At 32.3% G+C, this 17,696-nt stretch overlaps 1 protein-coding gene across 2 annotated transcripts; it reads left to right on the top strand.

Annotated features, from left to right (window-relative positions):
* Positions 1-8,450: 8,450 nt before the first annotated feature.
* LOC111402891 (probable inactive ATP-dependent zinc metalloprotease FTSHI 1, chloroplastic) lies at positions 8,451-16,399 on the top strand. 2 transcript variants are annotated; one of them, XR_002704361.1, is made up of 15 exons: positions 8,451-9,323; positions 9,398-9,482; positions 10,458-10,892; positions 10,974-11,027; positions 11,129-11,194; positions 12,037-12,132; positions 12,230-12,358; positions 13,216-13,268; positions 13,665-13,860; positions 13,956-14,070; positions 14,176-14,450; positions 14,967-15,050; positions 15,141-15,237; positions 15,380-15,629; positions 15,962-16,399. XR_002704361.1 is itself a non-coding variant. In XM_023031210.1 (15 exons), exons 1-15 carry the CDS (start codon positions 8,644-8,646, stop codon positions 16,136-16,138), a joined length of 2,808 nt encoding a protein of 935 aa, XP_022886978.1. In that variant the 5' UTR covers positions 8,451-8,643; the 3' UTR covers positions 16,139-16,399. The 2 variants fall into 2 exon arrangements, 1 of the variants encoding a protein (XP_022886978.1); XM_023031210.1 differs by having other exon boundaries at positions 15,141-15,253.
* The last annotated feature ends 1,297 nt before the right edge of the window (positions 16,400-17,696 follow it).

The raw sequence follows: 17,696 nt of genomic DNA, 5'->3' as shown, positions 1-17,696 counted from the left end.
CATATGCAGTAACTTGTTATTTGAAACATTATATGGTTATTTGAAGCAACGAAGTTACAAAAAATTAAGACCTCAAATAGCGGGCAGCTTGTAAAATGACTATTGCGGTCGATGAATATGAATAACATTATTATTTGGAATAGTAGCAGAATTGGGTCTAGGAAAGTTGGATAGGGGTTTGGACCAAACACTTTTGGGCCGAACCTTTCAATAACCAATTTGCAGGTCGCAGAGAGCTCAATTGTTAATTTGTGGAAACGTGATAAGTTAGGGATGATTTGCACTAATAAAAAAATTACAGGCACTGAATTGCAGACTCAAGATATTTTAGGGACCTAATTGAAAACATAAGAAAATTCAGAGATCAAGTTGCAGCTTCCAGATATTTCAAGGACAGTTTCCCAACTCGAAGGTGAGAAATTCTACTAAATGACAATTTGGTGACCCGGAGCAAGGAACAAATTCCGTGGTATTTTGAATCGAGTTAATTATGCTAATGGTCACTCAATAAAAAACAATTTAAATTTCACGTGACCTCGTTAAGTTTCTACATGTCATTAAACGATGTTATTTACTATGACAAGCCAACAAAAATCATTACAATAAAAAAGAGTGAGCTTACCAAATGGTTTAAGCCTAAAAATCTGATCAAAACTAAAGTCACATTACATTTTCTCGTCTAAATGTGTTTAATCTCCCATTTTTAACTCCAAATTAATAAACATCATCACACATAGCCACTTAACGGCATAACCTAGGATGTAAGTTAATATTTTTAATTGAATGACCACTAATGTAATAATTTTTAAATTGAGTGGTTATTATCATAAGAAAATAATTTCCGTCACCACTCACGTCATATTCAGTCACCCATTTTAAATAACGTTTAGAGCATCTGCATTAAAATTAGCCAAAATATTGAGATATGCATTGAATATTTGGCCCGTGAAGTTAAATCGAATTTGAACTATTCTGAAGAGCGAATGCATGATTAATCTAGAGGCTGAACTATCATACGTGACAAGCCCCAAGCACAAAGGCAGCGACCATTGCTCCTTTTAAGTTCTTCCGTTTGTTACATAAATTTAGAGAATCGGCAACATATTTCTATTTGAAATTTGACTATGACATTATAGGGTATATAATGCGTTGAGATAATAATTAAGCATGATCACCGTCATTCAATGATTTCGAACTCAATGACAAGTTTAGTGAATATCTCACAACACGGGTTCTGAAAAGAAGTTAAATGTACACAAGATATCTATATTTAGGTATCCATTATCTTTATATTGTATTTTATGTCAAGGAACAAAGTAAAGTGTTTCTATAATTTTTATATTTATTGTTTTGTTTCATTATTATTTTCTGGTAATGTAGTTTTCTTTTATTATTAGATATACAGTAAATATTAGGAATTGCAGAAAAGTTCCCTGTTTGAAATCTTTTGTGCGAAAAATCATTTGCCGTCAAAATCCGTCATATAATGTCATTAAAAACAATTAAAAAATGTCAAAATTAAAAATGAACAATTACATATCCAAACTTTTTATTTTTTTTATAAATTAAATCCAAGTTTTTTTTAAGTGTCACCTATAATCTCAAATTTTTAAAACTTTATTTTCCATGCCACACCACGTCATCTCACTCCACGTCACTTCACTTCGTCTTCTTACTCAAGGTGGGGTTAAGTTTGACTTCGGAGGAAATAAGGGAGGGTCAAGTTTGACTTTGGAGGAATTGTGGTCAACTGACAAGGTTTCAGCTATTCAATTTATTTTTGGAAAAGAAGATGGAGTGGGTGGGGTGAAACATAAAGTTTGAAAATTTTGGAATTGTAAGTGGCACGGCTAAAATATTTAGATTTAATTCGTAGCAAAATAAAAAATTTAGATACTGAAATTTAAATTACTCCTTTTTTATTTTGACATTTTTTTACTGTTTTTAACGACAAATTTGATGGATCTTGACTGTAAAAAGTTTTTTGCACAAAAAGTTTCAAACATGAGGGTTTTCTACGATTTTCAATAGGTAGAGGATATATTGCATATGAAAATATTTCTAGAGAGAAGTTTTGGGCAATTGACCCTAAATATTATCCGTGCATTTTGTGAATATAAAATTATGATAGAACATGCATCTTTAATTTTAGTAGAACATTTCCTATCACCATTCGGCATTAGCATAAAAGAAACACGAGGAAATACAAGGAAATGGCCTGTTGACTCGGCCAATGTTTTCATAATGGCCTTTGACCATTAAAATAAAAAGTTATCTAAAAATGATAAGTTAAATACCAAAACCAAAAAATACCCTCATCTTCAACCTAATGTTCGAGCGGAGATTCAGCTGAAGAAGTCATCGTCAGAGTCAACCTGTCGTTCACCACCACACAACAAGGCCATTAACTTCGACAGTCGACGGCAGATTATTTTCGAATGTTTTCAGCACAGTCTGACAATTTTTAATTTTTTTGCCCCCTTTGTTTAATTTTTTTTTTATATATTTTAAATTTATAAATTAAGAAATTTTAATTCTTTTTTAAATTAAATATTCTTTTTAACCAAATTACAAAATTCTTTTATTCCTTTCATATTGTTTTTCAATTTTAATCAAATCTTCATTTTAAACAAATCTTAATTTGTTCAATTTTAATTAAATAATATTTTTATTTTTATTTAATTTCTATAATTTCTTTCGTTTAATTTTTTGTTTATATATATATTTTAAAATTTATAAATTAAGAAATTTTAATTTTTTCTTTAAATTAAATAAACAAGTTTAAACTGAAAATTATCAAATTAAATATTCTATTTAATTAAATTATCAAATTCCTTTTTACCTTTTTATTTTTTTAATTTAAATATCTTTTTAATTAAATATTCTTTTATGATAAATCATATTTTTTTTCAATTTCAATTAAATAATATTTATATTCTTTATTTAATTTTTACAAATTTCCTTTGTTTATTTCTTCTTTTATATTTATAAATTTATAAATTAAGAAATTTTAATTCTTTTTTGAATAAAATAAAGAAGTTTAAATTGAAAATTATGTAATTAAATATTCATTTTAACCAAATTATCAAATTCATTTTTCCTTTTATTTTGTTTTACAATTTAAAATTCTTTTTAATTAAATATCATTTTTAGACAAATCTTTAATTTTTTTTAGCCTTAGTTAAATGATATTTATATTCTTCATTTAATTTTTATATTTTTTATATATTTTTAAATTTTTAAATAAAGAAATTTTAATTCTTTTTTAAATTAAATAAAGAAGTTTCATTTGAAAATTATCGAATTAAATATTCTATTTAAATTACAAAATCCTTTTTTATTCTTTTTATTTTTTCCAATTTAAAGTTGTTTTTAATTAAATATTCTTTTTTATGATCAATCTTAATTTTTTTCAACTTAAATTAAATAATATTTATATTCTTTATTTAATTTAATAATTTTCATTTTGTTTAAATTTTTTGTTTTACATATTTTTATATTTGTAAATTAAGAAATTTTGATTCTATTTTTAATTAAATAAAGAAGTTTAAATTGAAAATTACGAAATTATATATTATTTTTAACCAATATACCAATTTCTTTTTTTCCCCTTTTTTTTTTATCGTTTTTCAATTTAAAATTATTTTTAAACAAATATTAATTTTTTTAATTTAAATTGAATAATATTTATATTCTTTATTTAATTTTTATAATTTCCTTTTGTTTAATTTTTAAATATTTTTAAATTTATAAATTAAGAAAATTTAATTCTTTTTTAAAAATTGAATAAAGAAGTTTAAATTGAATATTACCAAATCAAATATTCTTTTTAACCAAATACCAAATTCGTTTTTTTCCTTTTATTTTTTTCAAGTTAAAATTCTTTTTAAACAAATCTTTATTTTTTTAATTATAATTAAATAATTTTTACCCTCTTTAATTTATATATGTTATTTCCTTTTTAATAAAGTATTCTTTTTAAACAAATCTTTAGTTTTTTCAATTTTAATTAAATAATAGCTATATTCTTTATTTTGATCTTTTCTTATTTTCTTTATTTTTTGTTTTGTCTGTAATTCTTTGCTTTTTTTGTGCTTCTTCTTTAGTTTATTAAATCATTTTTTATTAGTATCGACGTAAAATAAATATTTTTTTCTTGTGTATGCTAGTTACAATTCTGTTCATTTAATTTTCTGGTATTACGTTTTATTCCTTTATCTCTTGTTGAAGGTTCTAACATTTTAATTTTTGCAGAATGAAGTACAATCTAAATGTTGAGTTGGGATTAATGGTGGGAAAAATTACTTTGAACAGTAGTTTTGATAATTTTATTACAGTATTGGAGTTGCTTGATTATCAGGATGCATATATGCTATAACAATCCTTCTTGTGGGTCATGTATCAATTGAGAGAGGTGCAGTACTCTGGACATATCATTGATGCACTACTATGTCAGCTGCTTAGGCCAGTTGATAGCGATGCCTTCCAGTTCGACCTGAAGGACAAGGTCCTCAATTTCTCTATGTTTGAGTTTGCCCAGATGACTGGACTGAAGATTACGGGCAATGAAACAGCTCAGGACGATACTTAAAGAAGTAATAGGCTGTACAATATGTATTTTTATGGACAGGGGACAACACTTCTAATGCAATACATTGGCGCAATCAGGGAGTGCGACCAAGATGTTGGACAGGTTGAAGCTAGGATTGGTCTATATCCTTAATAGCGTAGTGAGGTGTCATCACAAAAAAGATTACAATCGACATTTTTCATTTGGAAATTATTGAAAACATCGATACCTTTGACAACTATTCATTGGTCAGAGATGTTTTGAGGACACCTTACACGTCTTCATCAAATAAAATAATCAACGTTAAAATATTTTTTATATTAATAGCCCATTTGGTACGGTTTTAAATCTAATTTTAATCTAAATCAAAGTCAAACAATAAATATTAATCACATCTTTCATATGTCCCACAACTTTTTAACCATAAATTTTAAAAACTTCTATCACAATCTACTAAAAAAATTAATTTTAATCCTAACCAAACACCCTCTAAATTTATATATAATAATTATATGTGTTGTAGATTTGGGCATGTGAGACTCTCCCTCTTGGGTACCCGATTTGTAAGGTGAGAGGAGACATATTGTCTTTGGATGCATCACTGGAGAGCATCCTGAGCAGAAGATTATTTATCGGACAAACAGTTATCAGCTATCATCGACGATGCTTAGGTGAGTATACATTGGCGAATTGTATTGTATGTCATTTCAAAATCTTAGCACATGATGATTAATTAGTTGAAATTTTAATATATTATTTTGAAGTCCTAACTCAGTTGACTCCATCGACGGAGAAAGGGAGTCGAGGTTTTGTGCATAAATGAGTCGTTTCACATACTCAGGACGACCAGATATCCGATTCTATCCTGAATTGAGATCGGGTATGTGAATTGAATATAATTTATTGATTATCGTTTTGTATGAGTTAGCCTGTTTTAATTAAGTAAATAATTTTTAATGTTATTATTGTGTAGGATTGCGGTCCAGTAGATCAACGATCACCTTCGTCGATAGAATTACCTATATTGATGAGATATTCTCCCCTATCCAAAAACCTCCCACGTAGATCTCCTACACATAGTTAGAGTTATTATTTTTATAATCTGTATGTCTACTTGACAGAAGTTATAATGGGGGAGATGGGCGGGCTACAAAAATAAATGGGCGCACTACAAGAGGAGGTGGGCGCACTACGAGGCTATTTAGTAGACCTTCGGATGATGTCTCAGCGCTCCGAGGCGATATTTCAGGCAGTCGAGGGAGTGATGGAGAGAGGGTCACCCATAGTTCTGGATAGGTGATGGTACATTAGAATCATTTTTGTTATCTGTGGAGCGAGAGGAAATGGCCCGGATGGGAATGAAAAAGATGGCGAAGAAGGAGAGGATGAGGGATTGGCTCTGATGGGGATAGAAGAGGTAACGAAGGAAGTAGTCACATGGGAACGGAAGAGGTGGCGGAGGAGGAGGAGAAGAGGATGGAGGGGGTGGTCCCGATGGGGATGAGACAGGTGGCTGAGGACGAGGAAAGGACGGAGGGATGGTGAGCCTCGAGACGGAGAAGGGGATGACGTCCCTAGGATAGAGAATATACTCGGCACGGAGGAGGTAGAAGATAAGGAGAGGACCCTAGCCGTGATAAAGGGTAATAATTATATTGTTGACGTGCTGGAGCAGGGGGTCGACAAGAGGCCGAAATTGTTATCACAGTACGACATTTCTCCTTTCACAAAGAAGGTCACTCGTCGACAAAACGTACCTCAATCTCTTCCGAGAGGTGATACTAACAAGTGGAAAGTGTTCGAGATAGAGTGGAGAAGAATTATGCCCGAGTACATATTTTATGATTATAGTAAAGTACGCTACGCTTACTCATCTATACTTTTTTTAACATTTTTTTCTATTTCTTTTTTAAAGCTAGTCACGCGATAGCTTAAAAGACAATCTCGGATGTTTATAAGTGGTTTCAAGACATTACCACTTCGGGAGTGTTGTTCGTCGACAATGCAAGCAAAATAGTCATATTATTATTTATTATGTATACATAATTATTTGTTTATTAAATGAAATAACCCATTTCTTTTTATTGGTGTTTCCTGATGTAGCACATTGATCCGACTATGGACTTATTGCGATAATGGGCTCAAATATATCAGAGATCATTTGACATTTCTGATTGAGTCATATTAAGTACCAAGTTCCTACGTGTCGTTATCATTGAATATCAATTGCAATTGACCTCGAGCCCGAGGCCTCATGAAGTATGCCCGAGGTTCCTACATCACTACTGATGTGTCGTGAGGTCTGAGCTCGAGCATCAGCCATAAAACCACCCTCCTGTGGTGGTACTGGATGTGGACTCCTGTGACTTAGCAACTGAGTTAGCGTGACAATTTGTTGACGGAGTTTCTCAAAAGCTTCGGGAGTAATGACTGCTGGTAGAGGTGCTGGCTCCCCTAATGATTCCTCCTGAGGAACCAGAGGATCCTTGGCGGGGAATTGGCTAGGAACGGATAAGTTTGCCAGAAGATGTTGTGGATGTGTGTTAATAATGACTTTTGATAGAGCTTCCCACAGACTGTGCCAATGATACTACCAAAAAATGCACCTATTTATCCCTAAGCTTGATGTGCTTAATGACGGAGATTGATTGCGAATGAGTGCTTCCAATACGTGAAACAAAGGCGTCGAAGTGTGTCCTCGTCACTCCTCCGACGCTTAAGTCAGATGGAGAATTTATGCGTGAGGCTATGAATTGAAAATAATATAGAATGTACCTGAATAATAAGGCTTGGACATGTATTTATAGATGTTGGTAGCAGAGTTTTAGGATGATTGAACACATGTAATCCTCATCCTCATTATGTAAGGTATTTGTGTTACATTGAAAGTGTTCTATTTAAGTTTGAATCGAAGTATGATAAGTTTATAATGTGGATAAGAATCACTGCGAGTTATTGTCGAAGTAGGATTAATGTTTTCTAAAATGTAGGGAAAAAATAGCATTAATGGACTTACGGCCTGACCTCATTGGTGGGAAATATGTAAAAGGGGAAGGTCAGGTCATATGGAAGGTTGAGTTCAAGGTTGAGTGTCTTATGTGACATCAATGCCCATCGATCTTTTTTTTATCGAATTTCAAATCACCAAAGTAAAAAATCGGAATTACAATCATATCTACATGCTGAAACAAAATTTTTAATTATAAGAAAAAATTTAGTTGAAAAATCGGTTCATCCACTGGGCAATATAAATTTATTCAACAAAAGCAGGCCAGTCAGCAAACAGCCAGGTAAATAGTCGACTATTTTTTATGCAGATGGATTTCGTCTGAAAGAATATACATATAGATAATTTTTTTCTTGTTCATACTTAAAAAAATTATAGATTTGTTAAAAAATTATCTACATATTAATTTACATCAAAATAAGATTTATCTATTAAAACGCATACTAATTTAATGAAAACGAAATTAAACATATGTAAATATGCTTATCGATTAGAAGGGATATAGAAAAAATATTTTTTTGTTCAACGTTCGATAAATTTTTGAAGTTTTGAGATTGAAACGGATGAAAAATGAGAAAATTTTTATTTGTGTTGAAATAAATAAATAAGAAAAATTAGTTGATTTTGAATTTTTAAGTGAAAAGTCTTCATATTTTCACTTGTAAACTAAAAGAGTAATAATATCTTTTAAAGAAAATAATATTTTGTAATTGTGTAACATACACATGGATATCTTTATCTTTTAACATTCAAGAGATGATCATAAAAATATTTAATTGTTTAAAATTCAAAGTAAAAAAAAAGAAGAAGATGTTTTGGCCAAGTCTTTTTAAAACTACCCAAGAAACATGCGACTTCATTTTTAATAGGACACATCCTTTTTTGCATACGATTTAATCCCTGTTTTCTCCTCCTTCCTCATTGTCTCCTTCACTATCCCTGTTTCTCCGTCTGTGTGCAGGTTTACTCTCCCACTCATTCCAGCAGAAATGCCAAAATTTTTGTCTCCTAATAATCCCCGAAACCTCAATCCAGTAGTTTAACCCAATTCTTCGCTAAAAGAAACATGTATTACTTACAATTTGGCACTCCTAAACCCTTCATTAATTATCCCACCAATTTTTCAGACCAAAAATCTCATAAAAGATTGAGCTTTTCCCCCATACTTCCAAAAAGATTGTATTTTCTCAATAGTCCACGTGCTTTTTTGCAAAAACCTGGTTCAAATTCCAAGACTTTGTTGAATTCTGATGTTGAGAAAGAGGATTTTGTGACTAGGGTTTTAAGGGAAAACCCGAGTCAAGTGGAACCTAAATATTTGGTTGGGGATAGATTGTACACATTGAAAGAGAAGGTGAGTTTGAGTGAAAAGCGTTTTGATAACCCGGTTTTTGAAATAATAAGGAGGTTGAATTTGAAGGCATTAGTGAGTAGAAAGGAGAGTGATATTGACAGCAATTTAGTGAAGTCGGAAGGAGTTTATTTGAACGATATCCTGAGGGAGTATAAAGGAAAACTTTATGTACCCGAGCAAGTTTTTGGGATAAATTTATCCGAGGAAGAGGAGTTCAACAAGAATTTGAAGGAGTTGCCAAAATTGAGCTACGTGGATTTTCAAAAGTACTTGAAGAGTGATAAAATAAAGTTGGTGACTTTTAAGGAGAATAGTGGTAATTATGCATACAGGGATTTTGTGGTCGATTTGAAAGAAATACCTGGAGAAAAGAGCTTGCATAGAACTAAATGGTTTGTACTGTAACATAAGACATTTTGTCTTTGATTGTGTTTGGTCTGCTTGATGTTGTGAATTTTGGTTATAGGGCAATGAAGCTGGATCGAGACCAAGCCCAAGTTCTTTTGGAGGAGTACCAGGGGCCAAGATACGAAATCGAGAAGCAAATGATGGTATTCTTCTGATTTTTGTTAGCAATTCCTCTTCGAATATCTGCTCATGCCAATGGTATGCAAATATACTCTATTGACTCGGGTTGGAATTGTGTGGATGGGGAGAAAATGGGATGCTGGAGGTAAGTAGTAAAAAATGCTGTTAGAAATATAAAAGACATTTCTTTCTGGAATAGTCTTTCATTTCAGTGAGTTCGCGAGGAAGCTTTGAATCTGGTTATTATTTTGTCGCTTCTCTGTTGAGGTTTAGGAACTGCTGTCAATAAGATTTCATACTTTTATCACTCACTCTGTGTCTTGTACTAAATGGAGTTCTTCTTTTGTAAGAGAACTTGTGTGATCAAATAAACTATGAATGGAATTTATGATGAAAAGATTAGGCTAAGCGTTCAAGAACACGTCTACTATCATAACCATTAACTCACGATAGTGGATATTCTATGCATGTGATAGTGATAACTACATACCTTTCATTTTAATGTCTTAAAACACACAGCAAGCTATGTTTTTGAACGAGAAGTTAAAATTCTCATGTGCCAATAGGATGAAACACACTACAGAATAGACTACCTTTCAAGGACTTGGAATTATCATTTATTGCATGTTAGGCCCCTGTTTGGGCTTCATTATAATGTGTTTCTGGGGAAAATATATTTTGAAATAGTGATTATTTTTAAGAATGTGGGGCTAATAAAAGGAAAAGTTTTTTATTTACGTGTAATATTTTTTTATTGGAGAATGTGTAGTTAAAAGACGAGAGAGAAAAATGCATTTTGGATAAAATGGAGCCCAAACAACCTCTATGTACATACAAAATGGTCGAATTAAGCACTATGTGTGATTTTTCTTTATCACAATCATCCACCAAAGTTTAAAAGCACATATGGTCTACCAAGAATTTATTATTAATTTGCAAAGTGTTCTCCTCCTTTTTTGCTTTTCCCTTCTGTCTGACAGTTAGTTTTGTTTTTATAGTCCTATGTAGGAAAATTGCCAGAATATCCTCACCCAGTGGCATCTAAAATATCGAGTAGAATGATGGTTGAACTTGGAGTGCTGACTGCTGCAATGGCTGCAGCTGCAGTTGTTGTTGGAGGATTTTTGGCTTCTGCAATATTTGCAGCTACCAGCTTTGTTTTTGCAGCGGCTGTATACATCATATGGCCTATTACCAAACCATTTCTGCAACTAATTTTTAGTCTTGTTTTTGGAGTTCTTGAAAGAGCGTGGGATAATCTTGCCGATATTTTTGGTGATGGAGGAATCTTTTCCAAGATGTACGAACTATACACTTTTGGTGGGGTGTCTGCTAGTCTTGAAATGCTGAAACCAATTATGCTGGTATTTTTTACCATGGTTCTTCTTGTCCGTTTTACCCTTTCTAGAAGACCAAAGAATTTCCGTAAATGGGTGAGCATTGCTTCCTACAACTATTTCTGGCAGGCTAGCTATTCATGCAAAGTGACCCTCACTTCTTTCTATTTTATGCAGGATATATGGCAAGGCATTGAATTTTCTCAATCAAAACCACAAGCGCGTGTGGATGTCAGTTATACTTCTTAATTTACTTCTTGTCGCATTCCTAAATTTCCTCATAAGCAGGTATGATTTTTGGCCTTTTTAATGGAATGATTATCTACTTTCAGGGTTCCACTGGAGTCACATTTAATGATGTGGCAGGCATTGAGGAAGCAGTTGAAGAGCTCCAAGAGGTATATACTTCCGTTACATGTTTATAGTTTTTATATGTATGTACAATTTTTCATTACCCTGAAAAAATAATTACCAGTGACTTATTTCGTTCTTAGTGAAACCCTTTTTGAACATAAAACAATGACTATAACATTTCTTCCTAATAAACTTGTATCAGCTACATGAATGATGAATCGTTTTTCGCCGCTTCATTTGCTCCATCATTGCATTTGTTGAAAACTCCAATGAAATCAATTCTTTGCAACAATATCCTTTCATGTTAAGTTTGGGATACTTCTTCATCTTTAAATTGTTCAATTATCTTGCATTCCTCTTGTAAATTAGAGCTTCTATGGCTATGTGCAAGAAATACATCATCCCCAAGTAGTCATTCCCTTAATTAGTTCTACATCTTTTTCTTGGTTTTTATCCTCGTTTCTCACTGTCCATTCTGGTATGATAATGATCAATGTTAACTTTTAAATATCTGCAGTATTTGCTTTATGGAAATTTTGTCCTTTTAACAGCTGGCGAAATCCTTTCTAGACAGAAGAGGAAGAAAAAAACATCCCTTTTAACCCTCACAAGTTAAAGAAAAATTGGATGATTGTTACAAGTTTGTTAAAAGGTCGATGATTGCATATCTACTAGGGGCTGTAACTTACATTTCTTTTGAAACTTGAAAGTAGTAAAAAATCTTTGTGAATATTTGGATGAAAAATTTGTTTTACAGAATAAGACTTCTGAGGCTGAAATAGTATGTGATATATGTCCTCGTTAATTCTAGATGTAATAGAATAATTTAGCTATGTTCATTAATGTTCGACACTGATTTTTCTGTTTAACTTTCGATGCTGATTAGTTGGTGCGATACCTGAAAAATCCTGAACTATTTGATAAAATGGGGATAAAGCCTCCACATGGAGTTCTTCTCGAGGGCCCTCCAGGATGTGGCAAGGTTGGTTGTCTTTTCTAGAATCACGTTACACTCAAAGATTGATATTATTGATATTTTCTATATTGATTTCTAATATAATCACATGTTGCCTTATCAGACTCTAGTTGCCAAGGCCATAGCAGGTGAGGCTGGTGTTCCATTCTACCAAATGGCTGGATCTGAATTCGTGGAAGTTTTAGTTGGTGTTGGTTCTGCTCGTATACGAGATTTATTTAAGAGAGCAAAGGTAAACCATCCACAATTTTTATTCAGTGAAACTTATAAATTGTGAATGTGACTCATTATTTTTTATCAAACCATCAATTTGGCGAAACTGTTGAAACTTTATGCATTTAATTATTATGTCATTTAATCTTTGAAGAATTAGCTTTCCACTGGCTTGATTTATGAACGTCAATTGTTACTATCTTCTGTCTTCTTTCAGGAACATCTAACATAATTAATACTTTTATCAGTAATGTGATCTAAATTCATGTTGACAATCTTTCCACCAACGGAAAGTTTGATAGGATATGCACTTCTTTATCCAAGTCTGGTTGGACACCTTAAACTTGTATAAAAATTGAAAATATATAACCATGTATTGTTACCAACTCTGATTCTTCTTTACGCAAGATATCTATCCAGTCATTATGACGAAATTACTCAAAGATCTATGTTATGTACTCAAATATGGTCTCAAATAGTGATATTCTATTTATTATAAAGGCTATGGTGTTGGCAAGAGCATGGGTTTCTAGTATTTTGTGGGATTTCGAACTTTCACGATGCAATAGAGTGCAGGTGATTATGGATCATAGTCAAATTGGTGATACCCTTGCAGGTGATTATGGATCATAGTCAAATTGGTGATACCCTTCTCTTCTTGCAACCAATAAATATGTCATAACATCAGCAAAGTTAAAGGATTTTATGAAACTCAAAAGGGGAAATGTTAATAATGAAGGAAAAGGGAAGATTTGTACATTATTTCTACCATGAGGATGTTCGAAATTATGAGAACAGTTTTCCTCACTATGCTTTAGGTAATGAGATGATTACTTTTATACATGATAAAACATGACTTGATAACTCTTTCTACAGGTAAATAAACCATCGGTCATTTTTATTGATGAAATTGATGCCCTGGCTACAAGGTATGGTTGTTCTATATTTTCTTTCAGCTAATAGTGTGTTGGAATTTACTATAAATTTATAACATCTATGTTTCTCACGTAATTATACGAGAAAAAATTCTTGAAGGAAACCTTTTTGATCCTTACATAGTTAAATTAATATATTTAAAGCAGAGTCCAGGGGTAAAAGCTAGAGCCTCTTTGACTTTCTTTCAACATTTTCATAATATTATGAAGTTATTCATAACTTCTGATACTCCATCTGCATAACCAACCAATCCTTGCATTCCTCTGTTTCTAATATGTTCTATGTTTCGTGTATTCTTGGCCAATTTTACTATTCTCTTTTCTTATTGATGTACGACTTGGAGAATATAAATGATCCTCAATTGTTAATTATACTTTATTAATACACAGGCGGCAAGGAATATTCCGTGAGACAACAGACCATCTATACAATGCAGCAACTCAAGAAAGAGAAACCACATTGAACCAACTCTTGATCGAACTAGATGGATTTGATACAGGAAAAGGTGTCATATTTTTGGGTGCCACTAATCGAATGGATTTGTTGGACCCTGCACTTCTTCGTCCTGGTCGGTTCGATCGCAAGGTTGTACCTTTAAATAGGATTTAGAGTTATCAAAGGGTGTTTAACTCCTTATCTTCAGCAGTTATAATTTCTTTTTCAAACTATTTATCTTATAGATAAGAATCCGGCCTCCAAATGCAAAGGGAAGATTGGAAATATTAAAAGTTCATGGCCGTAAGGTGAAATTATCAGATACTGTTGAATTGACCAGTTATGCAAACAACTTGCCTGGTATGCATTCTATTTAACTGCTAATATTTGAAGAAATTATTGTGATTGTTATGTTCATTGCTAAATAATCTTCATTTCGGAACATCCTTAAATAATGTAAATCAGGGTGGTCGGGGGCGAAGCTGGCACAGCTGCTCCAAGAGGCCGCTCTTGTGGCTGTCAGGAAAAGGCATAATGCAATTCTTCAGGAAGACATGGATGATGCAGTTGACCGTCTTACTGTGGGACCCAAGCGTGATGGAATAAAATTGGGCCATCAAGGCCAATGTCGCCGAGCTACTACGGAAGTGGGGACCGCATTGACTGCTCATCTGCTAAGGCGCTTTGAGAATGCAAATATTGAGAGATGTGATCGCATATCAATCAAACCTCGTGGACAGGTCTATACCCTAGCTTTTTGGATTTTGTTAGTCTCCTAAAAGTATATATTTTTTCAGTTCTTGGCAATTTTGGTCTAGCTTACCTGTGATGTTGCACAACCTTAGAGTGCTCTTCGTGATAAATGAAAAGGGGGCATGGATTTTAGGATAGTACTTGGAAATCTGAAACTGCGAAAAAATGTAAGCACAACACAATACTCAATCCTGTTCTAAAAGTATTATCACTTGTTCACATCCATTGTAGAATTTGTGTCTTACCTTTCTTTTTGTTACTTCCGGCTTCAGTCTGGTATTGATTCACGCACTTTTTGGGGCACAAGTTGACAGATGTCTTTTATTCACTGTCATATAAAATTAGCATTTCCATACTTAGCTTTAGTTAATTTTTTGACCTGCACTGTGCTTGGATCATGAAGTTGAAACTAAAGGTCTTTATTAGGATATACTTCTAGGAGAATAATGGTTTTCTATCCAAACAATAATTAATTAATTAATTACTCTTGATGTTACATACAGACACTGTCTCAAGTTGTATTTCATCGTCTTGATGATGACGCGTACATGTTTGAGCGTCGACCTCAGTTGTTACACCGCCTTCAGGTTCACACTCGAGTTCTCTGGTTTATTTTTGTTCACCCGTGTGTTTCTTTAGCATTCAGTCATAAAAAATGTCATATCTTCTTGATAAAGGTATTACTTGGAGGCAGAGCTGCTGAAGAGGTCATTTTCGGGAGGGATACTTCGAAGGCATCAGTTCATTATCTTGCTGATGCATCTTGGCTTGCTCGTAAGATTATTACGATGTGGGTGTCCATTTGTTGCTTTCAGATGGTTAAAAGGAATTGATAAAACCTTCCTGGAACAGACCATATAAATTCTGTAATCCAGGAAAAGTATAATATCTAATTAGATACTTGTTCTTCTTGCAGATGGAATCTGGAGAACCCAATGGTGGTGCATGGAGAACCTGCTCCTTGGAGAAAGAGAGCAAAATTTGTGGGCCCACGGCTTGATTTTGAAGGATCACTTTACGATGACTACGACTTAATTGAGCCTCCAGTCAACTTCAGATTAGATGATGACATTGCAAAGAGGACAGAAGAATTAATGCATAATATGTATGGAAAGACCGTTGATTTGCTGAGACTGCATAGTGCTGCTTTGCTGAAGACTGTTAAGGTATGTAGTTGACATGCTTGATCTAGCTTATCTTCTTTCCCATCTATCTTTCCTACCTCCTTGGATGCATAGTCATAAAATAATTAGGAAGAGTTGTGATTTCCCTCTTATTCATAGCATGTCCGGCACAACATGTGGCGTTGAGCCTGCTTGGCCAGGTTTTAGCTTAACTAAACGTGTGTCGAAAATTAGGAGTTGCTTTTAAATAATTTTAGCTTTTTCTAGAAGTTACTTCTTATTGGAGATTTTAGTTCGAAAGCTTACTTCTTTAAAACTTTATTCTTGTCTCGTTCTTGTCATTAGGCTTAGCCAAACCTCTATTTGTAATGCAGGTTCTTCTTAACCAGAAAGAGATTCGCGGGAATGATATAGAGTTTATCATTGACAATTATCCTCCGCAAACTCCCACAAGTTTTATATTGGAAGAAAGAGATCCAGGGGGCCTTCCATTTTTCGAACAAAAGCAAGCAGAACTAGATAAAGTAGAATACAGACTTCTGTCTTCATGAAAAGTAGGACTTTTATCTGATAGTATGCTGTTTTCTGTGAATCCATTCTGTCCATTCAATTTGATAATTACATGGTTCAGACGAGCTCTTGGGCTGCAGAGTACTAGGTTTATCCAATCATGATCCATATGGAGAAGACGAAATAAAATCCAGGTCTTTTTTATTTAGGATGTACCATTTATTTGTAATGTTACTGATAATCTATTGTTGGATTTCATAATATCATTATTGTTGGTTTAACATAACCCGTACTATTTATGAGACTATCTCAAAACACTTTATTATATGTGCTTGTTTGGTATAGATTATAAGTCAATTAAAATTAATTTTTTGATTGTTATTTCACTGTTCCAGTCGTCATTTTTTAATTCTTCTTTCACAAGTATGATTTACCTTGAGTCTGCTTGGGAGTGATTTTGAGAATTGATTTTTTTGACCGTTAGGAGAATAGTGGGATCCACCTGTGAGAGAAGAAGTCAAATATGACGGCTGAAATAGTGAAATAACAGTCAAAAAATCATTTTTTTGGATGAAAAAATTGCTCCTAAATAGACTCTTTATCTGTAACGGTCAAAAAATCAATTATCAAAATCTCTATCAAATAAGCACTATGTGAATATGTAAATTGTTGGATGCAAAATTCCCCATCAAGACCGTTCTGAATGTTAAATGGACTTGAATTTTTCCAAATCCGCTTCGAATACATCGATAATGAGTATGAGAATCAATTTTTTTAATACTAGAGAAAAAAGTAGTCCTATATGTGAGTAAGGCTGTCAATGGATCGGATTGGATTTTCAAATTCGATTCAATCCGTTAAGAATAATTATTCGATTCGATAATATGACGGATATTTGAATGTTAAATCCAAATTCAATTAGCTGTGTAATAGAATATTCGATCCGATAACCCGATTTGAAATTAAAAAAATTAGACAAATAAAATATTTATTTATTTTTTAATTAAAAATCATAGAATCGATAAGATTTTAATTAATTATTTATTTTAAAAAATATTTGAACTATCTTGATGGGCTCACTTATTATATATTAGAAGGTTCAAATCATTTTATTTTTTTTTTATCCAAATAACACTCATTTGAACTCATTTTTCAAAGAGACTCTTCTTAAAATGTTTTAGTAATATTCCATTGTGGGATTCTAACTTTTTAAATTATTATCATCTTCCAATGATTTAGTGATCTTTCAATGTGAGATATTAATCATAATCATTTGTCAACTCTAAGTGTTTACTAGTTTACTTTATTATTTTCATTAAAAATCATAGTTTCAATAAGATTTTAATTATAAACAATATCAATTTAAACAAAGTAAATTATTTTGAACATATTAATTGTTAGTATTTTATGTTATAAAACAATTTACTATAGTAAATCTAATCAATAAATTAATTATTAGATTTATCTTATTTTAATTAATAAAAAAATTAAATCTCTTCAAAAATTTCAATTAAAAATATTATCTTCAATTAAAAATATTATCTTATTATATAATACTATTTATTATTTAAAAATTATGTGTAAAGTATAATACAATTT

The sequence above is a fragment of the Olea europaea genome, chromosome 11, assembly GCF_002742605.1.
Source record: "Olea europaea var. sylvestris chromosome 11, O_europaea_v1, whole genome shotgun sequence".
Classification (NCBI taxonomy): domain Eukaryota; kingdom Viridiplantae; phylum Streptophyta; class Magnoliopsida; order Lamiales; family Oleaceae; genus Olea; species Olea europaea.
This window is presented reverse-complemented; position numbering and strand designations above follow the sequence as displayed.

Coding starts and splice junctions, on each gene's coding strand:
- LOC111402891 (XM_023031210.1), top strand. CDS start 8,644: ATGTATTACTTACAATTTGGCACTCCTAAACCCTTCATTAATTATCCC. Junction 14,071..14,175: donor TTATGCAAACAACTTGCCTG/GTATGCATTCTA, acceptor AATGTAAATCAG/GGTGGTCGGGGGCGAAGCTG. Junction 15,051..15,140: donor AGTTGTTACACCGCCTTCAG/GTTCACACTCGA, acceptor TTCTTGATAAAG/GTATTACTTGGAGGCAGAGC.